Below are 18264 nucleotides of genomic sequence, written 5' to 3' on the forward strand. Positions count from 1 at the left end.
GAGTTTTTTAAGTAAATATAAACACTGAATCACTCGTCTTATGTTTCTTTATATATTTCAGTGTTAACTCTTAAAATAATTAAAATTTGTTGTATAAATTTGCATCATGTATCATGTGTGTATACTTGCTAAATTAAAATTCAATATTTTTAGTAAGTTAGATATAAAAAAATTGAAGTTTAAATCATATCATATAAGACAGAGAGAGGGGTTCAAGATTAAATAAATTCTTTTTTTTCTTCATCTTCAAATGAAATTCACATTGACATTCAAAGACAACTTTTGAGTAAAAGTAAACTTCCAATCAATATGGTTTTTTTTTGTCTATTATTTCCTAATCACATTTTCTTAGCAAAATATTAGATAGATGTATTTGCATATTTATTACATAAAAGCTTTTGAAAAAGAGACTACATAAACCTAAGGATAAGAAATAAAAACTTCATTGCAGATGCACAACCACTTTCATAGGAGATCCACATATGATTGATTAACTTAAATGGAGCTAGGCCAACATCAAATTTCAAGATAAGATGATTAAAAGATGTGGTATGCAAGTTAAGAATGTACATGGTAAATTTCCTATCACGATATCCACAAGCTGTACATGCTATGAAGTTGGACCATGTCTGTACCCTTCAAGGTTATCTTGTAGAGTTCCCTGATCTTTCCACCATCTCCAAATATTCTAGATGTTGAAGAAGATGATTGAGAGGGAGATTTGTTTGTACTTGATGGAAGCATTGTAGCCAACATTTTCTTCAAAAGCATCTGCAACTGACTCCAATATTTTGCATGTAATTCAGGATAGCAAGTGCTGAAAGTGTCAGCATTGGTATCTGTAACATGGCGTCCTTCAAGCAGATGAGCCAAAGCTGACTCCAGCACCTGGAATCAATTGACGGGTCTATGAAAAACCAAAATTTTCAATAAACCTGTTTATTTTAATTTCTTTTCTAATAGTTTATAATTTTATAGTATTTTTTTGGGATAGCATATAGAAGATACATTATCACAGTCAATTGATTCTAAAAATGCAAGCAGGAAATTCAAAGAATTTTCATCATTTCATGTATTCCCCCACTCTCGTAAGCCAAAGGCTACATTAGTATTCATTAATAATGAATACAGTACACTCTAGAAAATATGCAGTTGACATATCACAATAAAACACATCTAAGATATCACCTTAACCCAACACGGCAGGCATGTTAACCATATTTCAATGAGAATGTAAATCATAGCTGCAAATACAGAAGGGAATTTCAAGACTTGTAAATTTATTTTTTGACTGTGGGAGAAGACATGCTAATTTTATAATATAATAGCGTTCACAAACCGATCAAAGGACTCTACCTATGTATGTTATTTTCAAGGAACCCATATTAACAAATAAAGATGCATAGTACCTCATCAGAGTCATGATTAATGAAAATTCCAGTAAAAAATCAAGTCATAACAAAATCAAGTACTCTGAGAAAGAAGTGCAGGAAAATACCACATTAGAGTGTAAATGGCTTGAAAGGCTTAATGAAAGAGTTGATCTCTCCATAAGAATAGTCAAATACATGGTAGGATGTGTTTTGGGGCCATAGAAATCGAGGGCTTTCTGCCAGTTCCTCTCCGCCAGAGATGCATACTGCTTGACTCGTTGCATACTGCTATTTTCACCTTTTGACAAAATGTTTTTCTTATTGCTAGAATTCATAAATTTCAAACAACAGTCTCTCTGGTAGCATGCCAACTGGAAGTAAGCATAAGCAGCCTCCTGTCTCCGTAGTTCACCCAGGGATTCATACACAGATAATGCTTCCCTAATGGCCTCATTGGCTGAAATCTCATTCTTTCTCAAATTTTTCCTGTCTTTTCTGTCACGGAGATTGGTGTGATTTAGACGTGTATTTTCCAATGATCCATTCTCATAAACTTCGGCTGTACTATTTTCTCTTGCCAAGAGGATACCAAGCCGCAGATAAGTATGAGCAAACTGCGTATGTACCTCATTCCTCAAGCTGTTTGTCACAGAATCATCATCTACATTGATGACATTTAGTTCTAACCTTGCCATCCCATAATATCTAAGGGATTCTTTATATTCCAGTTTAGCAGTCTCCAATGCATGACTGTATGCGATATGGAAAATATTATGTTGTTTAAGATTATCAATTTTAGATACCATCTCCTCAGCCAAAGCCCGTCTTCCATGGCCCATATTACAGTTGATCAATATTACATTGGTGTGATCTGAAACTTCTCTGAATGCATCTATAGCCTCTGTAAATGCTAGTTCAGCCTTATTCAACTCTTTATTTTCAATTCTGATTCGTCCTAATTCATTGCAGACCCACCCTTTCTTTTTAATCACAGATTGCAAATCAGACAAACCAGATGGAAGTTTAAGCAATGCTTTTTTAGCTTCTTCGTAGCATTTTAAAGCAACTAACAGGTTGTGCTCTACATCTCCAACTAGATGTTCATCTAGGTACTCAAATATCCCACCATTTTTTACTTTACCTGTTTCCCTTGACTTAAATTCAGTTTGAGAGACAACAGTATAACATGAATTTTCCATGTCTAAAGATCCCTCAGGCGGTTTAGAATTTGCAGTATCCAAGGATTCAACTTCGATCCGACTATTTTCAAGAGTACCTGTAAGGTCTCCATCATAATTACTGTTTTCAAGAAATTCACTGTCAAAATCTTTTCTATTCCCCTTGATATGAATGAACTCATCTCCTGTCTCTTTTGGAGGCAAGTAATTCGCAATTTTAGAAGACACCCGTTTACTATGCTTTCTACCATATGACAAGAACCTCAAATCTGTACCGCTACTGCTTGCACTGTTCCCACTGCTTGCTCGGTCGCTCTGGCAACTGCAGTTTACCAAGGAACATGAACTACAGTTCTGGTTAAACTGCACCAGCTTTTTCTTCAGTCTTTTTACTTCTTTCACAACCTCAGATGACATTCTCAATTCCCTGGTCACAGGCTTTCTCATATCTTGCATTGAGATTTCTTTACCCTTTATCTTATGGAATTCAATATAGACATCTCCAACTAAAGACCATGCCTTGGCCCAGAAGAGGTAAGTTGAAGACATCCTCTCAATATAGCCATTAACTGTCTCATCTTTTACATCATCTGGCCATGCAGTATTTCCGTTCATATCAAACGAGTTATTGTGTAAAGATGAGTAACTAGCCATTGAAGAAATAAATTGTGTGTCTTCAAGATGAGGAGGCATTGAACCATAAATAGAACATGATAACTGAATAACCTTTAAAGCTTGATACAGTTGGCCATCCTCTTTATAAGCTTCTGCAAGTGCCAAGTAAGATTCTCCAAGTAAAAGAACAAGTTTCCACAACTTATGATCCAACTTGGATGTTGGAAGCCATTCTCGAATGTCACAGACTTCAATACAGTCAGCATCCCCACACGCACAAACAGAAACATCAAATGATGATGATGGCCTGTCATGACTTTGATTTAATTGATCCATCACCTCTGATTCAGTGCTCTGAAGCTGTCGCATCCATCTCAGAGACTTAATGGCTTGTGAAACATGATGTACAGCAGCTAACTTCGACGAGATTGGATCAGCAACTGTCTGAACCACCGGTGTGGAAACAGGGCATACATCATCCACAGAAGAGCTATCATCAGAACAAGACGCAGTTCGGTCTTGGATGCTCAATTCTGTGTTATCAACTGCTATAAGTTCCCGAGACATGGGACTGTGTGCTTTAGAAACCATCTTTGCACGACCTTCTGATTCTAAGTGCTCAATTATTTTTCCATGTACATCTGATTTGTTATCAGCAAGGAGATAACGTCCTTCATGGGCAACTGGTTCAGAGGTGCTGTTTTCAGCATCCCAAGATGAATCTCTAGCCTCAGCAACAGCTAGCTCACATTCTATACCTAGAGATTCAGAAGTTAGATTCAACTCATCATCGTAATTCAAAATCAGCCTCGCAAATTGTTCATGAGCAATTGCTCGCACCGCCTGTGTAGCAAAAAAATTATCAGAAATGCAGTCATCTCAACCAAATATAACTGGAAACCCATCACAAACAGGGTTGGTAAGATATGGATTACTCTATTCCTAAAACATACCAAATGGTCTGAGTCACCCAGAAACTCCAAACACTTCCTAAAAAACCTCACACACCTAGCCCTGTTTTTTGCAGCCTGCACAAAAAGAAACAATAATTAGTAATTAGCACTTAGAAAATACTCAAAGCAGGCTTAGTCCAAGGACAGGTTTAATTCTTCCATACCACTGAGAGAGAAAGCCTATGAGCAATTCGATAGAGGAGAGTTCCAAACGAATATATTGCATCACTTCGACCTCTATTGACTAGTGATGGCAAGGTGCTTGAAGTATCATCACCATCATTAGACGAACAGTTTTTCGGAATGACAGAAAGATCAAAAAGTTGCATATCATCTTCACCAGCACCTTTGTAAAGCTGCAAAACTCTTAAGGTCAGGCTTGGTAGCACTACTAAAGGATAATAAATTTGTTAAATAACAACTTGGCATAACAAACCTAAAAACAACAAATATTTAAACGTATTAGAAACAATGATCGTACCCAATAAGCTCCAGGATCCTGTTTGCAGTTATCCTGAAGGAACCTCAAAACAGACAGACCGTTTTGTTGGACAACATAAGGATGAAATGCAGGAGTCCCATCCTCTGATATTCCTTTAAGGAGAAAAATATCATCGGTTTTCAAAAGCTCGTATCCCTGAACAACACCATTGTTATGATAACATATGGCTAACTCAGGCACACTTGCCATGACATTGTCAAGCCAAGCTTCAAGCCAAGTTAGAGGCGTGACCTATCAAAATTTGGAAAACAAAACATTAACAATTTACCAAACATAAAATAGTTGACAGATTTTAGAACAAAGCTCCTCACCTGTCGTGTGACATCCCATAAATGCAAACTCACAGCAACATACTTCTCATTACTGAACAAAAGGAGGTCACTTCCCAGGAGCATGCGGAAATTATGAAACTGCCAGAACAACACTCTCAGAAAGCTATCATTACCAACTTTTCTTTGCTTTTTCGACTCCTGCACCGATGATCTGGGCTTCTCGCCAACTTGTGACACCTTATTAACTTTACCATGGTTCTTATTTCTCCTATTCTTCTTGCTTCCCCAAAAGAAGCTTTCCTGCTCAACCTGTGAGTATTCCGAATGGCAATTGTATCCTTCAGCTCGAACAACATTATCATTCTGTACCACAATATGAGGTGTGTTTCCTCCAGGAAGAACGGAAGAATTAGATTGTTCTTCAGAGGAAACTTTATGAGTTGGTGGACAATCACAGGCCTCCATTCTGACTGAATGCATAGCGAAATTCAAGAATAAAGATTGATCTGCACATTTTGATTGATTGTTATGCCTCCTAATCAATTTTTCTCCCTCATCAATATCTGGTCTGCAGTTCATAAATATTTAGTCACTTATAAAAAAATTGAAGGTTGTCAAAAGCAGAGAAAAGAAAAGGAAGTTGGTCTGGTACTGGACTTCAGAAATGACAGTATGCAATCTAGCAAATGCTCATAAGTACCAAATATAACTTTAAAAAAAAATAATAAAAAGTTTGAAGCCCTACATTATTTCTATTGACTCTTAAAAAAAATAATCTCTTACCATACATCACATACTAGAACGCATTACCATACATTTCCTTTCTTGTTGAAGCATATAAGCCCAATATTTGCAACTGTTAATTTTTTATTCTCATTAAAAAGCAGAATTCAATTTGTTATTGCTTTGAGAAAACAATAGGGGAACTCAAGTCTCTGAAGTGAAAAACTTAGCATGGACCAAAAAGAATTGCCAACAATAATTATGCGCCAATGATTTCATTCGGTAGAATTTGCCCATGGCAATAATATGGTGTCAAAACTAGGACGAACACATACCCAGCGTTCAAAACAAGAGTGTGACCGATGCGATGAACAGCAACCGATAGTCGAGCCTTGGAATATGGCATTTTAAATATCTGCTTCAAAATGTCTGCTGGAGCAATTACATCAATCTCATCTCCATAATCAACCAAGCCAGACACTGCAAGGGCTTCACATTTTCTAGTTAAATTTGATGCAATGGCAGTGCCTTCCCAAGGAAAATCTGTCATAGAAATAATTTTAGATGTGAAAACAACAGAAAGGATCAGCAAATACAAAAAGTATGGATCTCAGATAGACAGAAACCAAAATCAGAGTAAGTATATCAGTATTTCATGATGGCAATCTTCTTTCCTTGTCTGATCATGAGAGCAGTGTGAACCAAGGAAGGAGGAATTACAAATTTAAACCACTAAAGCTACTTGAAATGAAGAAAATATGGAGAAAAAAAGATAATGCAGGTCATGGAAGATATGCCGTACTCCCAAAACTTTCTGCTCATCTTCTGCCTGCCTCCTAGTTACAATATGTAGATTATTCATACTGTAACAGTAGCATATTCAACACATGCTCAAATTTCAAAAACAGTCCCATTTTCTTTAAGGAATATGGAAAACTTTTGGTCAACATATTGCCAGTGCTGTTAATCGCGGAAAACAGCAGAAAGCTAAAATTCCACTCCGTGAAGCCCTCAAAGAGGAAAATAGTGGCAAATCACGGATCACAGAAAACAGCGGAAAGCCAAAAATCCGCTATGTCAAGCCCTCATAGCGGAAAATAGCGGCAAAAAGAAGATAGCGGCGATCCCATTCAAAGCTCGATAGTCAACGTAAAACCGCAACCCTCCATCTTTCTTTTTGAACAAAATCATAGACCTTGAATATGTATGAACCAACAATAGGTCTTATATTTCTAGCACTCAACATTTCATCAATTAATAATTCCACTTCAGATTTTTGGTAAGTTGTTAGGTGGAGTCACGTGAGTGGCTTCATATTTGGGCTTGAAGCGTGGTGAATGAAAAGATCTCTTATGTTTGAATGAGATTTTCCAAGAGACCAACTTTCATTAATCAAGATTCTAGATTCTGAGATAGACCCACCCTTACTTTCATTTTCTAACGGTAATTGTAGCTCCACCGAACAAGAGCCTTACAGTTGCATGAGATTCTCCAAGAGACCCACTTTCATTAATCAAGCTTCTTCAAGTTGTCTTTGATATTCCTGAATATACTTTTTTCCTTGCAGACTGTAGCCTTTCTACCTCCATCTTTCTCCTCCATATGCTGAAACCCTTCTCTAATTACTCCAGTCTTGCCAACACTCGGCAGCGCACCATGAACTACAGAACTGATGCACTTAGCATCACTTAGCATCTGTTAATTAGGAATATGATGCACTTGTTAGCATCTGTTAAATAAGAATTAGAACAGCTGTCATAACAGCTGGCAGCAAAGTAGTATAAATAAGGCCATTAGGCAGTTAGAGATGTTATGTTAGTTGTAACAAGAATTTTATCTCTCTAATCTCAATTCTCAGTTCCCTTCTCTCTCTTTCTCTCTCTTTCTCCTCTCTTTCACTTCTTCTCCTATCATTGGTATTCAGAGCACTCGATTCACGGTGACCAATGGCGGAAGCGACGAGGTTGCAGAGCTCAATCCGTGAGGCGGAGGAGCGGATTACGGCGACGATCGAGCCGTGCATCAGTAGGCATTTGCGTGAGCTGGAGCAGAGGTTCGAGCTCCAACTGAACGGGTTCCAGGAGGCGATGCGAGGCCTCGGGTTGCAGATGACGGAGATGTCGTCGCGGCGGAGAGGCGCGAACGACGGCGAGCACCGCATGCCGACGCGATTGACGCGATTGGATTTTCCGAAATTCAACCGCGACGAAGCTGAATCGTGGCTTGTGAAGTGCGAACGATTCTTCACGCTTGACAACACGCCGGAAGCAGAGAAGGTAGCGATTGCTAGCATCGCAATGGACGAGAGTTCTTTCCGGTGGTTCCAGACCTTGGAACAGAGCACGACTGGTCCAGTTTCTTGGATGCAGTTCAGCGATGCAGTGAAGGTGCGTTTTGGTACTGAATTCGATTCACCATTAGAGGAACTTAAGCGCCTGGTTCAAACTGGAACTCTAGAAGATTATCAAGAGGCTTTTGATACCTTGGCTGCGCGCACAGATTTGTCAGAACCTCAGAAATTGCAAGTATACTTGGGTGGATTGTGTGCTGAGTTGAGCAATGGTGTGAAGATGTTTGCACCAAGGACGTTGCTTGAAGCTACACGAATCGCGAAATTGCAGGAGAGGAGCATCGAATTGCTCCAGAAACGCACTGTTTCGGGTGTCAGAAGCACCGGCGCATGGTCTGACAAGCGCGGAAACTCTTCATTTGTTGAGAAGAAGTTACCAGAGAAGAAACCAGGGGGTGATTCCAATCAGAAAGGAATTTTAGGAAAACCTAATTACACATTTCAGAGGAAATTATCTCCTAAAGAGATGGAAGAACATAGAGCACAAAATTTGTGCTTCTTCTGCCATGAGAAATTTTCTCCAGGGCATGATTGTCCGCAAAGGAAGAAGCTCCAAGTTTTCTTAATGGAGGTTGAGGAAGGTGAACCAGAAGCTGTTGACTCTGCAAGTTCTGTTGATTCTGAACCAGTTGTTCCTACATTATCCTTGAATGCCATACATGGGGACTCTGAATATCCTTTGATGAGGTTGACTGCATGGATAGGAAAGAAGAGGATTCATGTCCTCATTGATTCTGGAAGCTCACACAACTTCATTGATCAAAAACTGTGCAAGGAAGGCCTGAGCTACCTTAGACCCGTGCATCCTCTACTGAAGCCTTTACAAGTTACTGTAGCAGGTGGTGGAGTCATGCAAGGTACAGGCCTATGTGATGGAATACAGTTGAAGATGCAAGGGTATGATTTCTTCACTAGTGCTATTGCTCTTCCTTTAGGTAGTTTTGATTTGATTTTAGGCTTACAATGGTTAACTCAGTGGGGAACTATATCATGGGATTTCAAAGCCCTTGTTATGGAATTTGATATGGGACACCTTAAGGTGAGATTGCAAGCTGATAAGAGTGGGAAGGATAGAGTAGTTTCAGCTGCTAAACTTAATCAAATTGTAGCTGAGGAAAGCTTTTGTTTTATGCTACAATTGTTTCCATGTTCCCAAGAGAAAGTGTGTTGTGCTCTTGGCTTAGAGGAACCTGAGGATCCTGCAACTAAAGAACATAAAACCACTGTCCTAGAGGAATTTAAGGATGTTTTTGAGGAGCCTACACAGCTACCCCCATTCAGAGGCATCCATGACCACCAGATTGTTCTGAAGGAAGGGTCCAACCCAGTTAGTTTGAGACCTTATAGGTACCCTCCTGCACAGAAAGATGTCATTGACAACATGGTGAAAGAGCTGTTGGATTCAGGGGTTATCCAACCTAGTTCTTCTCCATTTGCTTCTCCTGTGGTCTTGGTTAAGAAGAAGGATGGCAGCTGGCGGATGTGTGTAGACTATAGGAAGCTTAATGACATGACAGTTAAAGCAAAATTTCCTATTCCTCTTGTTGAAGATTTGCTGGATGAGCTAGGGGGTGCTCAAATTTTCTCTAAATTGGACCTTAGGTCTGGTTATCATCAAATAAGGATGAAACCAGAAGATATAGCTAAGACTGCATTTCAGACTCATGGTGGACAATATGAATATGTGGTCATGCCTTTTGGGTTGTCCAATGCCCCAGCCACATTTCAAGGTACCATGAATGTCATCTTTGCTAGTCTATTAAGGAAGTGTGTGCTCATCTTCTTTGATGTTACTGCTTCTCCTTGAGGTCAAGGAGAGTTTTAAGGGGAGGGATATGATGCACTTAGCATCACTTAGCATCTGTTAATTAGGAATATGATGCACTTGTTAGCATCTGTTAAATAAGAATTAGAACAGCTGTCATAACAGCTGGCAGCAAAGTAGTATAAATAAGGCCATTAGGCAGTTAGAGATGTTATGTTAGTTGTAACAAGAATTTTATCTCTCTAATCTCAATTCTCAGTTCCCTTCTCTCTCTTTCTCTCTCTTTCTCCTCTCTTTCACTTCTTCTCCTATCAAGAACTCCCTGTATTTTCGGAGCTCTAATACCAATAAATTGAATGGTCCAGAATTTAGAGAAAAGATACAATGTTAATTGATAGAACTCCTCCATGTTTCGATCAAGATAATATGGAAATGGGATCAGGTATTGAAGAACAACGGCTCTCCTCCAGGACATTTGAGAATCATGAGCCCTCCTCCGTTCTCCTTTTCTCTCAATCAATAACTTCCTCTTAACTACCTCCTATCTCCCTGTATCTCTTGTTATTTCTACTTCTAATTACAAGTGTCAACTATTAACAATCTTCCATTGACAGTTGTTATTGTTATTAACAGACTAGGGCCAAATAAAAGCTGAGTATTCCATACAACAAACTGTAGAAAAGATAGAGACTAAATAGTAAATACAAATGTATTATTAGCTTTGAAGAACATTAAAACAAAAACACAAGAATATCTTAAACCATTGAAAATCCACTTATAATAGATACATAAATAGTCCCATTATGAAGAACAATTACCAGCTCCAGTTGCCTTGGATTGCAGAGCCCCAACAGGAAGAACCTTTTCGGGCAAATTCGCAAGAAGCGGTGGCAGCGTATTCAGGTCAGTCTCAGTTGGCAGCATCCGGTACCGATAACGCGGAGCATTCCCTCTACAGGAAAAAAAATCAAACAAACGAGAAAAGATACAATTAATTCTCAATCCATGATTTCAAAAGAAACAGTAGACAAGAGAGAAAGAGAGAGAGAGAGTACGTTTGTGGGGTTGGGAGAAGAGGGGAATGGAAAGCATGGAAGGATTTGTCGGTGGGAACGGGAATTGAGCCGCAGAGGAATCCAACGGGTTTGGGAGTGGCGATTTCCAACGTTCCGACGCAGAGAAGCTCGCGAGAATTTTCAGATGGCGAGGACAACTTAGCCATGGGACTGAGGCCACAACCACAACAAACAACAGAAACCCTTGAACAATAGCTAGCTAGCTAGCTGTACAGTACACCAGTCTTCAGTGTTCGTGTTTCCTAAGCTAAGCACTCCACTCGTTTAATCTTGTGCTGTTCCCATTTCTCCTTCTGCTGCTAAGCACAAAACCATTTGCATTCTTTTATCTTCTCTTTCTTTTTGGGCTGAGATTATTTGAACATCTCCCTTTACCATTCACATCATCCCCAAACTTTTTAATTCCAAAAATACCCCTAACATAAAAAACATAAAATACTTCAAAAATATATACTTTCTCAACCTCATCCCTTCTTCCTTCTTCCTCTTTCACTCTCACCTTCCTCATCCCTACTTCCTCCTCTTTCTAAATTAACACATCACACACCCTAGAGGGATTTTGAGCTCCAACTCGGTGTAAACGGCAGTAGGTGAGATTAAGAGAAGAATAGAAGCTCAAAAAATGTGCGATTTTAAAAAATTTCCCGTTTTTCGTTAAATTATGGGTACTTGTTCGTACCGCAATTTAAATTGCGGAAGTTTTGTGGTTATGGCCAAGGTTTTCGCTACCGCAGTTTAAACTGCGGTAGTTACCTCAATTTAAACCGCGGTAGTTACATCAATTTAAACTGCGGTAAGCATAAATATGCCGCAATTTAAATTCGGATCGAACCATAAAGCGTGATCATGGGTTTTCAGCGAAACAAATCCAGATTGGTAGTTGTAGCAATTTAAATTGCGGTACGAACCAGACATGGACAATGTTGGTTTTTAAATGAAAATGAAGATGAAAACTTGAAAAATGCAAATGAAAGGGGGGGACTTACGAGATACAAGGAAAATGGTAAGGGTCTTGGTCTCCTTCTTTCTCCTTCTTCCTCCTTTCTTCTTCCTTTGCTTATTCTTCCTCCTTCCTTCTTCTTCCTGCACCTTCTTCCCTCTTCCTTTCTCTTTGTTCAGAAACCGTGAGAGATTCAAAGGGTTTGGGGTTAGGTTTTTTTTTATTTGGGCGAGTTGAGATAAAGAGAAAGAAACCGTGAAAGATGAAGGAGTGAGATGGTGGGGGGGGAGTAGGTTTTTTTTGGAGAATGAATCAGTTTTTTTTTAATATTTGGGGTATAAATGTATTTTTGCTCAAAAGAGGATGTTGTGGATAGTAAAGGGAGATGGTACAAATAGTCTCAGCCTTCTTTTTGTTCTCTCTTTTGTAGCAACTCTTTTTACGACCGTCAAAAAAGAATCCTTTTACACTTTAAGACTTGCTTGATGGTCATGATAGGATAAAAGCAAGTTATGATAGAGTTAAATAAAGGCAAGATATGATAAGAGCAGGATAGACTCTTATACTATCATGTGTTTGAGGTAGACAGAAAAATGATTGGATACAATATAAATAAGAAAAAATATATCAAATTTTCCATTGAATAAAATATATATATATATATAATATTTTAAAAAAATTAATTTTCTAAATGAAAATTTTTAAAAATTGATTATTCTATTTAGGTTAGATTTTTTATATTTTTACTAGTATTTGTCACCCACGCATCGCACGGGGGTATTCAATTTTGTTTTTTTGTGTGATTTTTTTTAAATATGTGTTATTTTTTAAAAGATATTTTATGGATTTAAAGATCAATTTTTTTTATATATTTGAAATCATAAATTTATAAGTTTTTTTTATTGAACGTATGTTTTTGCTTTTTTGAGTTGCTATTTGTTTTTGTCTTTTTGTTTTTTTTCTTGTTTTCTTAAATGCTCGATTGATGGTTATTTTTTTATGTATTAAATAGTTTATTACATGGAGTTGAAGTAAGATGTATGTGCTAAAAATAGACACTTAATTAGTTTTTTTTTTACATTTGGAATAATTACATTGAGAATAAAAATTGATGTTCCACATTTCATGTAAAAAGTTCTTCATATGACATTGTGAAAAGACTTCTTTGTAAACTACATTTGAAGTACTATTAGAATTGTTGTCATCTCTATGGAAAATGAGGATATTTAATCTTTTACGATGTGTGACTCTAGAGAATGCTGCAAATAGTTAGCCATGTGAAAATAATTGTTTTGACAAATATAGCCCCACCGTTTTTAATGATTGTCCTTGACTTTTGTTTATTGTCGTGGGAAAAGCGAGTATTATAGGAAATTGTCTACTTTGAAATTTGAAAAAAATCCTCCTATCTGATGGAGTTAATGTTAATCTCGGTATGGGTACTCTTTGTCCGGCATTTGTTTCAGATATAACATTTGCTTCCAAAACATAAGTAGACTAAACTATAGAAGCCATTGGATCACCTGAATTTGGGATCAGAAATTTCTGAGGGATATCCAAGGTAGTTTTATCTCCTATCTGCTTACCTGTGTTTCCATCTCCGATGCAATTTTTTTAAGCTCGACAGTCTCTGCATCTGATCTCCGATTTGTAGCCTAACAATTGTTGTTAATGAAAGTACCGTCTCTTGATTCCAAAGAGAAGAACCATTGTTATAGCTAGCATTAATTGAAATTTCTTTTTAGAATTTTTTGGTCAAAATTTTGAAGCATGGAATATTTCATTAAATTATATTATTGTTAGAAATATGTTTCTCAATGGGTTAATTTTTTTTGGTTCGGTAATGATTGATTAAATTACAAACTGACACTATGGGGACAAATGTCAAAGTACGTGACAATAATCCCAAAGATAAGACGCATTGATAGTGGCATGGATAATATCCTACCTTCTACCTTTAGGCACAACTGGTAAAATTTGCCTGAAATCTTCACCAATACAACGAATTATCCTCCGAAAGGTTTGTTGTGGCTGTTGTTATTAGTAAATGTAATAATATCTCTTAGAGTTTGGTCTTCACTTTCAAAATAATATTATGATTATATCATCATTGTTGGGGCAAAAATATGAACCATATTATGATTATAGCTTTAATGATCAATTCAATCATAAATGATTTTAATTTTAATAACGTCTATATAATTCCTAAATGATATAAATTCGGTATATGTAACTTTTAATTTAATTTTATTGCATTAAGAGTTAATTAGTTTATTATTAGGGAAGAGAATGCAGATGGATTTTATTTTATTATCATGAATGCATGTGGCATATTTATTTTTACTACAGAAGATGATGCTCTATTATAAGTTGAGTTGCCCACTAGGGTGCACTACTTATATTCTGGTCCACCGATGAACCAGAAGGTAATTTTGACTTTTTCCCTTCCCTTTACAATTTTTCTCTTCCTCTTCATTTTACCTTTCCATTTTCCTCTTCCTCCTACTTCTTCCCAATCAGATCTTGTTGTTCCTTTGTTCATGATTGTCTACATTTTATCTAAGTGTGTTTTGTGTGGCAAGATGTGGGACACGATGTGTAACACCCCGATTTCCAGGTGTCACTTTAGTAACTAAAAATAAACTTTACGCGGAAAACAGGTAATTTTTTTCCGTTTGATTCCTTTTAATTAAGGCGATAGAAAATAAAGACATAACCCAACAACTAAACTAACCAATACACAAATATATACACATGTACAGCCTCAGCTGCACCCCCACGTCACGTGCACTCGCAGTGACTCCAAAGTAGTGTGCCCGCAGGCAAATATATACAGAACCAGAAGTGTGAGTGAGAAAGTTATAATTACAATCCACTAGGAGAAAGTCGGCCTCAAAATGGCCTAAGCAAAGACCCCTACAGTCTGACTGACTCACTGTGACCCCTCAGTAAAAGAACCACACGAAAAGCCATGCGTCGGGAACCTACCCTGTCCCAAAAGCAAAACGAATCAGAACTCTAAACCAAAATAACAGCGAACTGAAGATGGCAAGTTGAAGCTCAGCTCCATGCGTCGTAGAACTCCTTTCGTCAGACGTCCACACTCGTCAGTCCGGTCCTCCATGACTCTTCCCCGGTACGTCGCCCGATGACCCACAAGATAGATCAGCCAAGCGGTGGGGGCATATCGGTCAACCAGCTCAAACCTGATCCCCCCCGAGGGAGAGACCATCGAAACCCAATCCACCGTCAACATCTGGAAGCAGGCCGACCGCCCAAACACAAACATGAAACCAAAGCCAAGGCGCTAGGGTCAACTCACGGAATAGAGTAGATATACAAACAACATGTGATAAGGGGGTATATATATATGTTTATAGAATTATATATATACATTCCTAGCATGTTATCGGCTCTAACAATAATTCATCAATGCAAACAGCACACAATTCCAGTCAGGATGAATGTATGCGTGAAATGCAATTCAATATGATTCGGATAGTTGTGAAGCATTCCCGTTCTTCACTAGTGAAGCATTCCCGTTCTTCATCCTTGACGAAGCATTCCCGTTCTTCGTCGAATGATGCATTGGTGAAGCATTCCCGTTCTTCACCATCGATGAAGCATTCTCGTTCCTCATCGAATGATGCATTGGTGAAGCATTCCCGTTCTTCACCAAATGATGCATGATGCAATATGGTTAGCCAAACATCGAATCGTCCTCACAACACAAGCGTTTAGCTTAAAACCCAAACCCAAAACCCAAGAGTTTAGTGTCGGTCAATACAACACAACTCCAATAATAAAACCCAATGTCAAAACTCAGAGTTAGTGTCGGTCAATACAACACAACTCCAATAATAAAACCCAATGTCAAAACTCAGAGTTAGTGTCGGTCAATACAACACAACTCCAATAATAAAACCCAATGTCGAAACCCAGAGTTAGTGTCGGTCAATACAACACAACCCCAACAATAAGAGTACTAGAGTACTCGGTGACTTTCAATCATCACCGTAGCTCACCTCAGTGGCTTTCCCCAATTCCCAGTAACTTCAAGACTTGACGACTTTTCCCCGTCTTTCGCAATCATTTTCCCCTTTAGGTTCCCTATAGTTCATTCGTTAATGAAAATGTTTCGAATTTAATTAGTCAGGTTATGAGTTTAGTTCTTGAATACTAAATTCTCTAAAGTCTCTAGTTTTCGAAATTCTATTCATTCTAAGTTTTCCAAAAACCCACCAAAAGAAATTCCCGGGGAAAGTCTAAGTATATAAACGATAGCTAAGTCTCAAACCTTGAGTTTGGACTTGCCCAGGGTTGTTCATTCAACCCGAACAATCAAAAGGAATCAGTTCAGTGATTCTTCGCTCCGAAGTCGCGTCAAAACGCACAATTCAATACAACATCAACATCATAAGTTATGAAAAACATCATAACATTAATTCATCATCATAATCAACATCAAAGTAAAGCATAAGTTGAATTTATCGACGCCTATCATGCAATCTTAGCTAATAGGTAAGTTGCCCTAACCTCGAGCTGCTCCAGTCTCTTGGTCAAGGTTCTCTTCACACAAATGCTCTGCAAAACCCAAAGTTCCTTCAACTGAACCTCGGAGAAAACAAAGCAGAAATCCAACCAAAATCGATTAGCTCGATCACAATACAGCCAATTAACGATAGACAAAGCATTAAAGCTTCAGAATACAACAATCGGATACGAAAAGACAAGTTTTCAAAAACGAAAAACTCCCCCTCCCCCTTGAAATAGCTCTCGGCCATAAGGAGAAAAGAGCTCCGGCTCTTTTTCTTCGATCTAATCTGTTTACAAGGTAGTTTTAGGGTAAAACTAAGGTAAAGAAACTGTCGGAAAAATTTTCGGACAATCGGATCGAAATACGGCTATTCAGGGGCGTTTTGGTCCAAAATAAAAGCTCAAAACCTCAAAGTTATCACTTCGGAAAACAAATTTGACAGTAATGATCCTAACGACATTCGTAGCAACTAATCCTAAAGGTACGAAGTCAGATTACGACTTTTCGACATAAAAGTTTCGAAATGTGCGACAAAAGGGTTTTGAATCAGTTTTTCAAATCCTTGACAACTCGATCCAAATCGGCGAATACCGACGAAGGTTCTAGGCTCTTGGGCACGTAGAGAAGATACCCCAACAGAAAAATCAGGAAAAACGGACAGTTTTACGAAAAGCTCGAAACTTTGAGCACAGAAACAGCTAAAGAAACGCAGTAGAAACAGTGATCAGAGGTAAGAATCAAGCTAGTTACCTCGATACCTTGAAGTAGGAACGAACTGCGCGAAGATCGGCCAAGCTTCGGCGAAATTTTTTTCTCCCTCTTCCCTCCTTGAACTCGCGGCCCCAAATGGAAGAAAATGAAGATATTTTGATTTTTTTACTATTTATAGGCAGGTGAAATCGCGGGAAAATGAAAATTTCGCGATTCTGATTTTTGCAGCATATTCACCAATGAATTCTAAGAGAGATTCTGGCGACAGAATTCCAGAACTCAAAACAAATCTCTGACATTTGGGAAAAACGATCCATAAAATCCCAAAAGCGGTGTAAGTTAATCTGTCCCGAAAAACTACTTTTTGCTGTGAATGTCGGACGACAAAACTTTGTTTTGTAGAAAGATTGGAAACGTCGAAACAAATCTGGCAACGCGGACGGAAACTTTGTTAAAAGTCCCAAATAGAAAAAGTCTTCATCCAGTGGTTGAATTTAGGGTTTCGAAGCAAAGAAATTAGCGTCGTCGGACTTCCGAAAAGTGAGCACTATCGTGCGTACAGTCCAGGGTTCCGAAATGAAACACTGGTCGAAGGAAAAATAAAGAGAACTTTTTATTTTCCCAAGGATTTGAAATCTTACTTAAACGTTGCTTTAAAAGCGAAATTAGCCTATTCTGGACACTCTCGCCATAAGGCAGGTGTGCAGACGACTCGCACTAACTCCTAAAACAACTACGCAACATTCCTCAAGCAATTCCTGAACTTTCTTCTTCATTAATCTTTCTCAAACAGCAAACTCCTGTCACGCTTACACTGATCCTACGCGTGAGTCGGAAATTAAACTTGCTCTGTAAATCCAGGTCTTACAATACTCCCCTCCAAAAAGAAAGTTTCGTCCTCGAAACTCAGAGTTCTGCGAAAAGTCCGGGATACAGTTCCTTGATCTTGTCTTCCAATTCCCATGTAGCGTCTCCCGTATCATTGTTCCATATCACCTTCACTAACGCAATTTGCTTCCCCCTCAGCTGTTTCACTCTTCTATCCCCAATACTCACTGGTGGTGCCTCAAAGGTCAAATCATCCTTCAGTTCAACGTTGTCTGGCTCGATTACATGAGTCGGGTCTGGAATGTACTTCCTCAACTGCGACACATGAAATACATCATGAATGTTGGAAAGAAATGGTGGTAACACAATCTGATACGCAACTGGTCCAACACGTCGAGTGATTTGGTAAGGTCCAATGAATTTTGGCGTGAGCTTCCTTGA

At 38.3% G+C, this 18264-nt stretch overlaps 1 protein-coding gene across 2 annotated transcripts; it reads right to left on the minus strand.

Annotated features, from left to right (window-relative positions):
* Positions 1-359: 359 nt before the first annotated feature.
* On the minus strand, positions 360-11156 carry LOC130720360 (uncharacterized). Of its 2 annotated transcripts, none has more exons than XM_057570986.1 (9): positions 10787-11156; positions 10550-10683; positions 5952-6159; positions 4933-5461; positions 4601-4852; positions 4284-4475; positions 4120-4194; positions 1502-4009; positions 360-888 (listed from the first exon to the last, which is right to left on the minus strand). In XM_057570986.1, exons 1-9 carry the CDS (start codon positions 10951-10953, stop codon positions 586-588), a joined length of 4368 nt encoding a protein of 1455 aa, XP_057426969.1. In that variant the 5' UTR covers positions 10954-11156; the 3' UTR covers positions 360-585. The 2 variants fall into 2 exon arrangements, with proteins under 2 accessions (XP_057426969.1, XP_057426968.1); XM_057570985.1 differs by having other exon boundaries at positions 1499-4009; positions 10787-11154.
* Between the last annotated feature and the right edge of the window lie 7108 nt (positions 11157-18264).

The sequence above is a fragment of the Lotus japonicus genome, chromosome 5, assembly GCF_012489685.1.
Source record: "Lotus japonicus ecotype B-129 chromosome 5, LjGifu_v1.2".
Lineage (NCBI taxonomy): Eukaryota > Viridiplantae > Streptophyta > Magnoliopsida > Fabales > Fabaceae > Lotus > Lotus japonicus.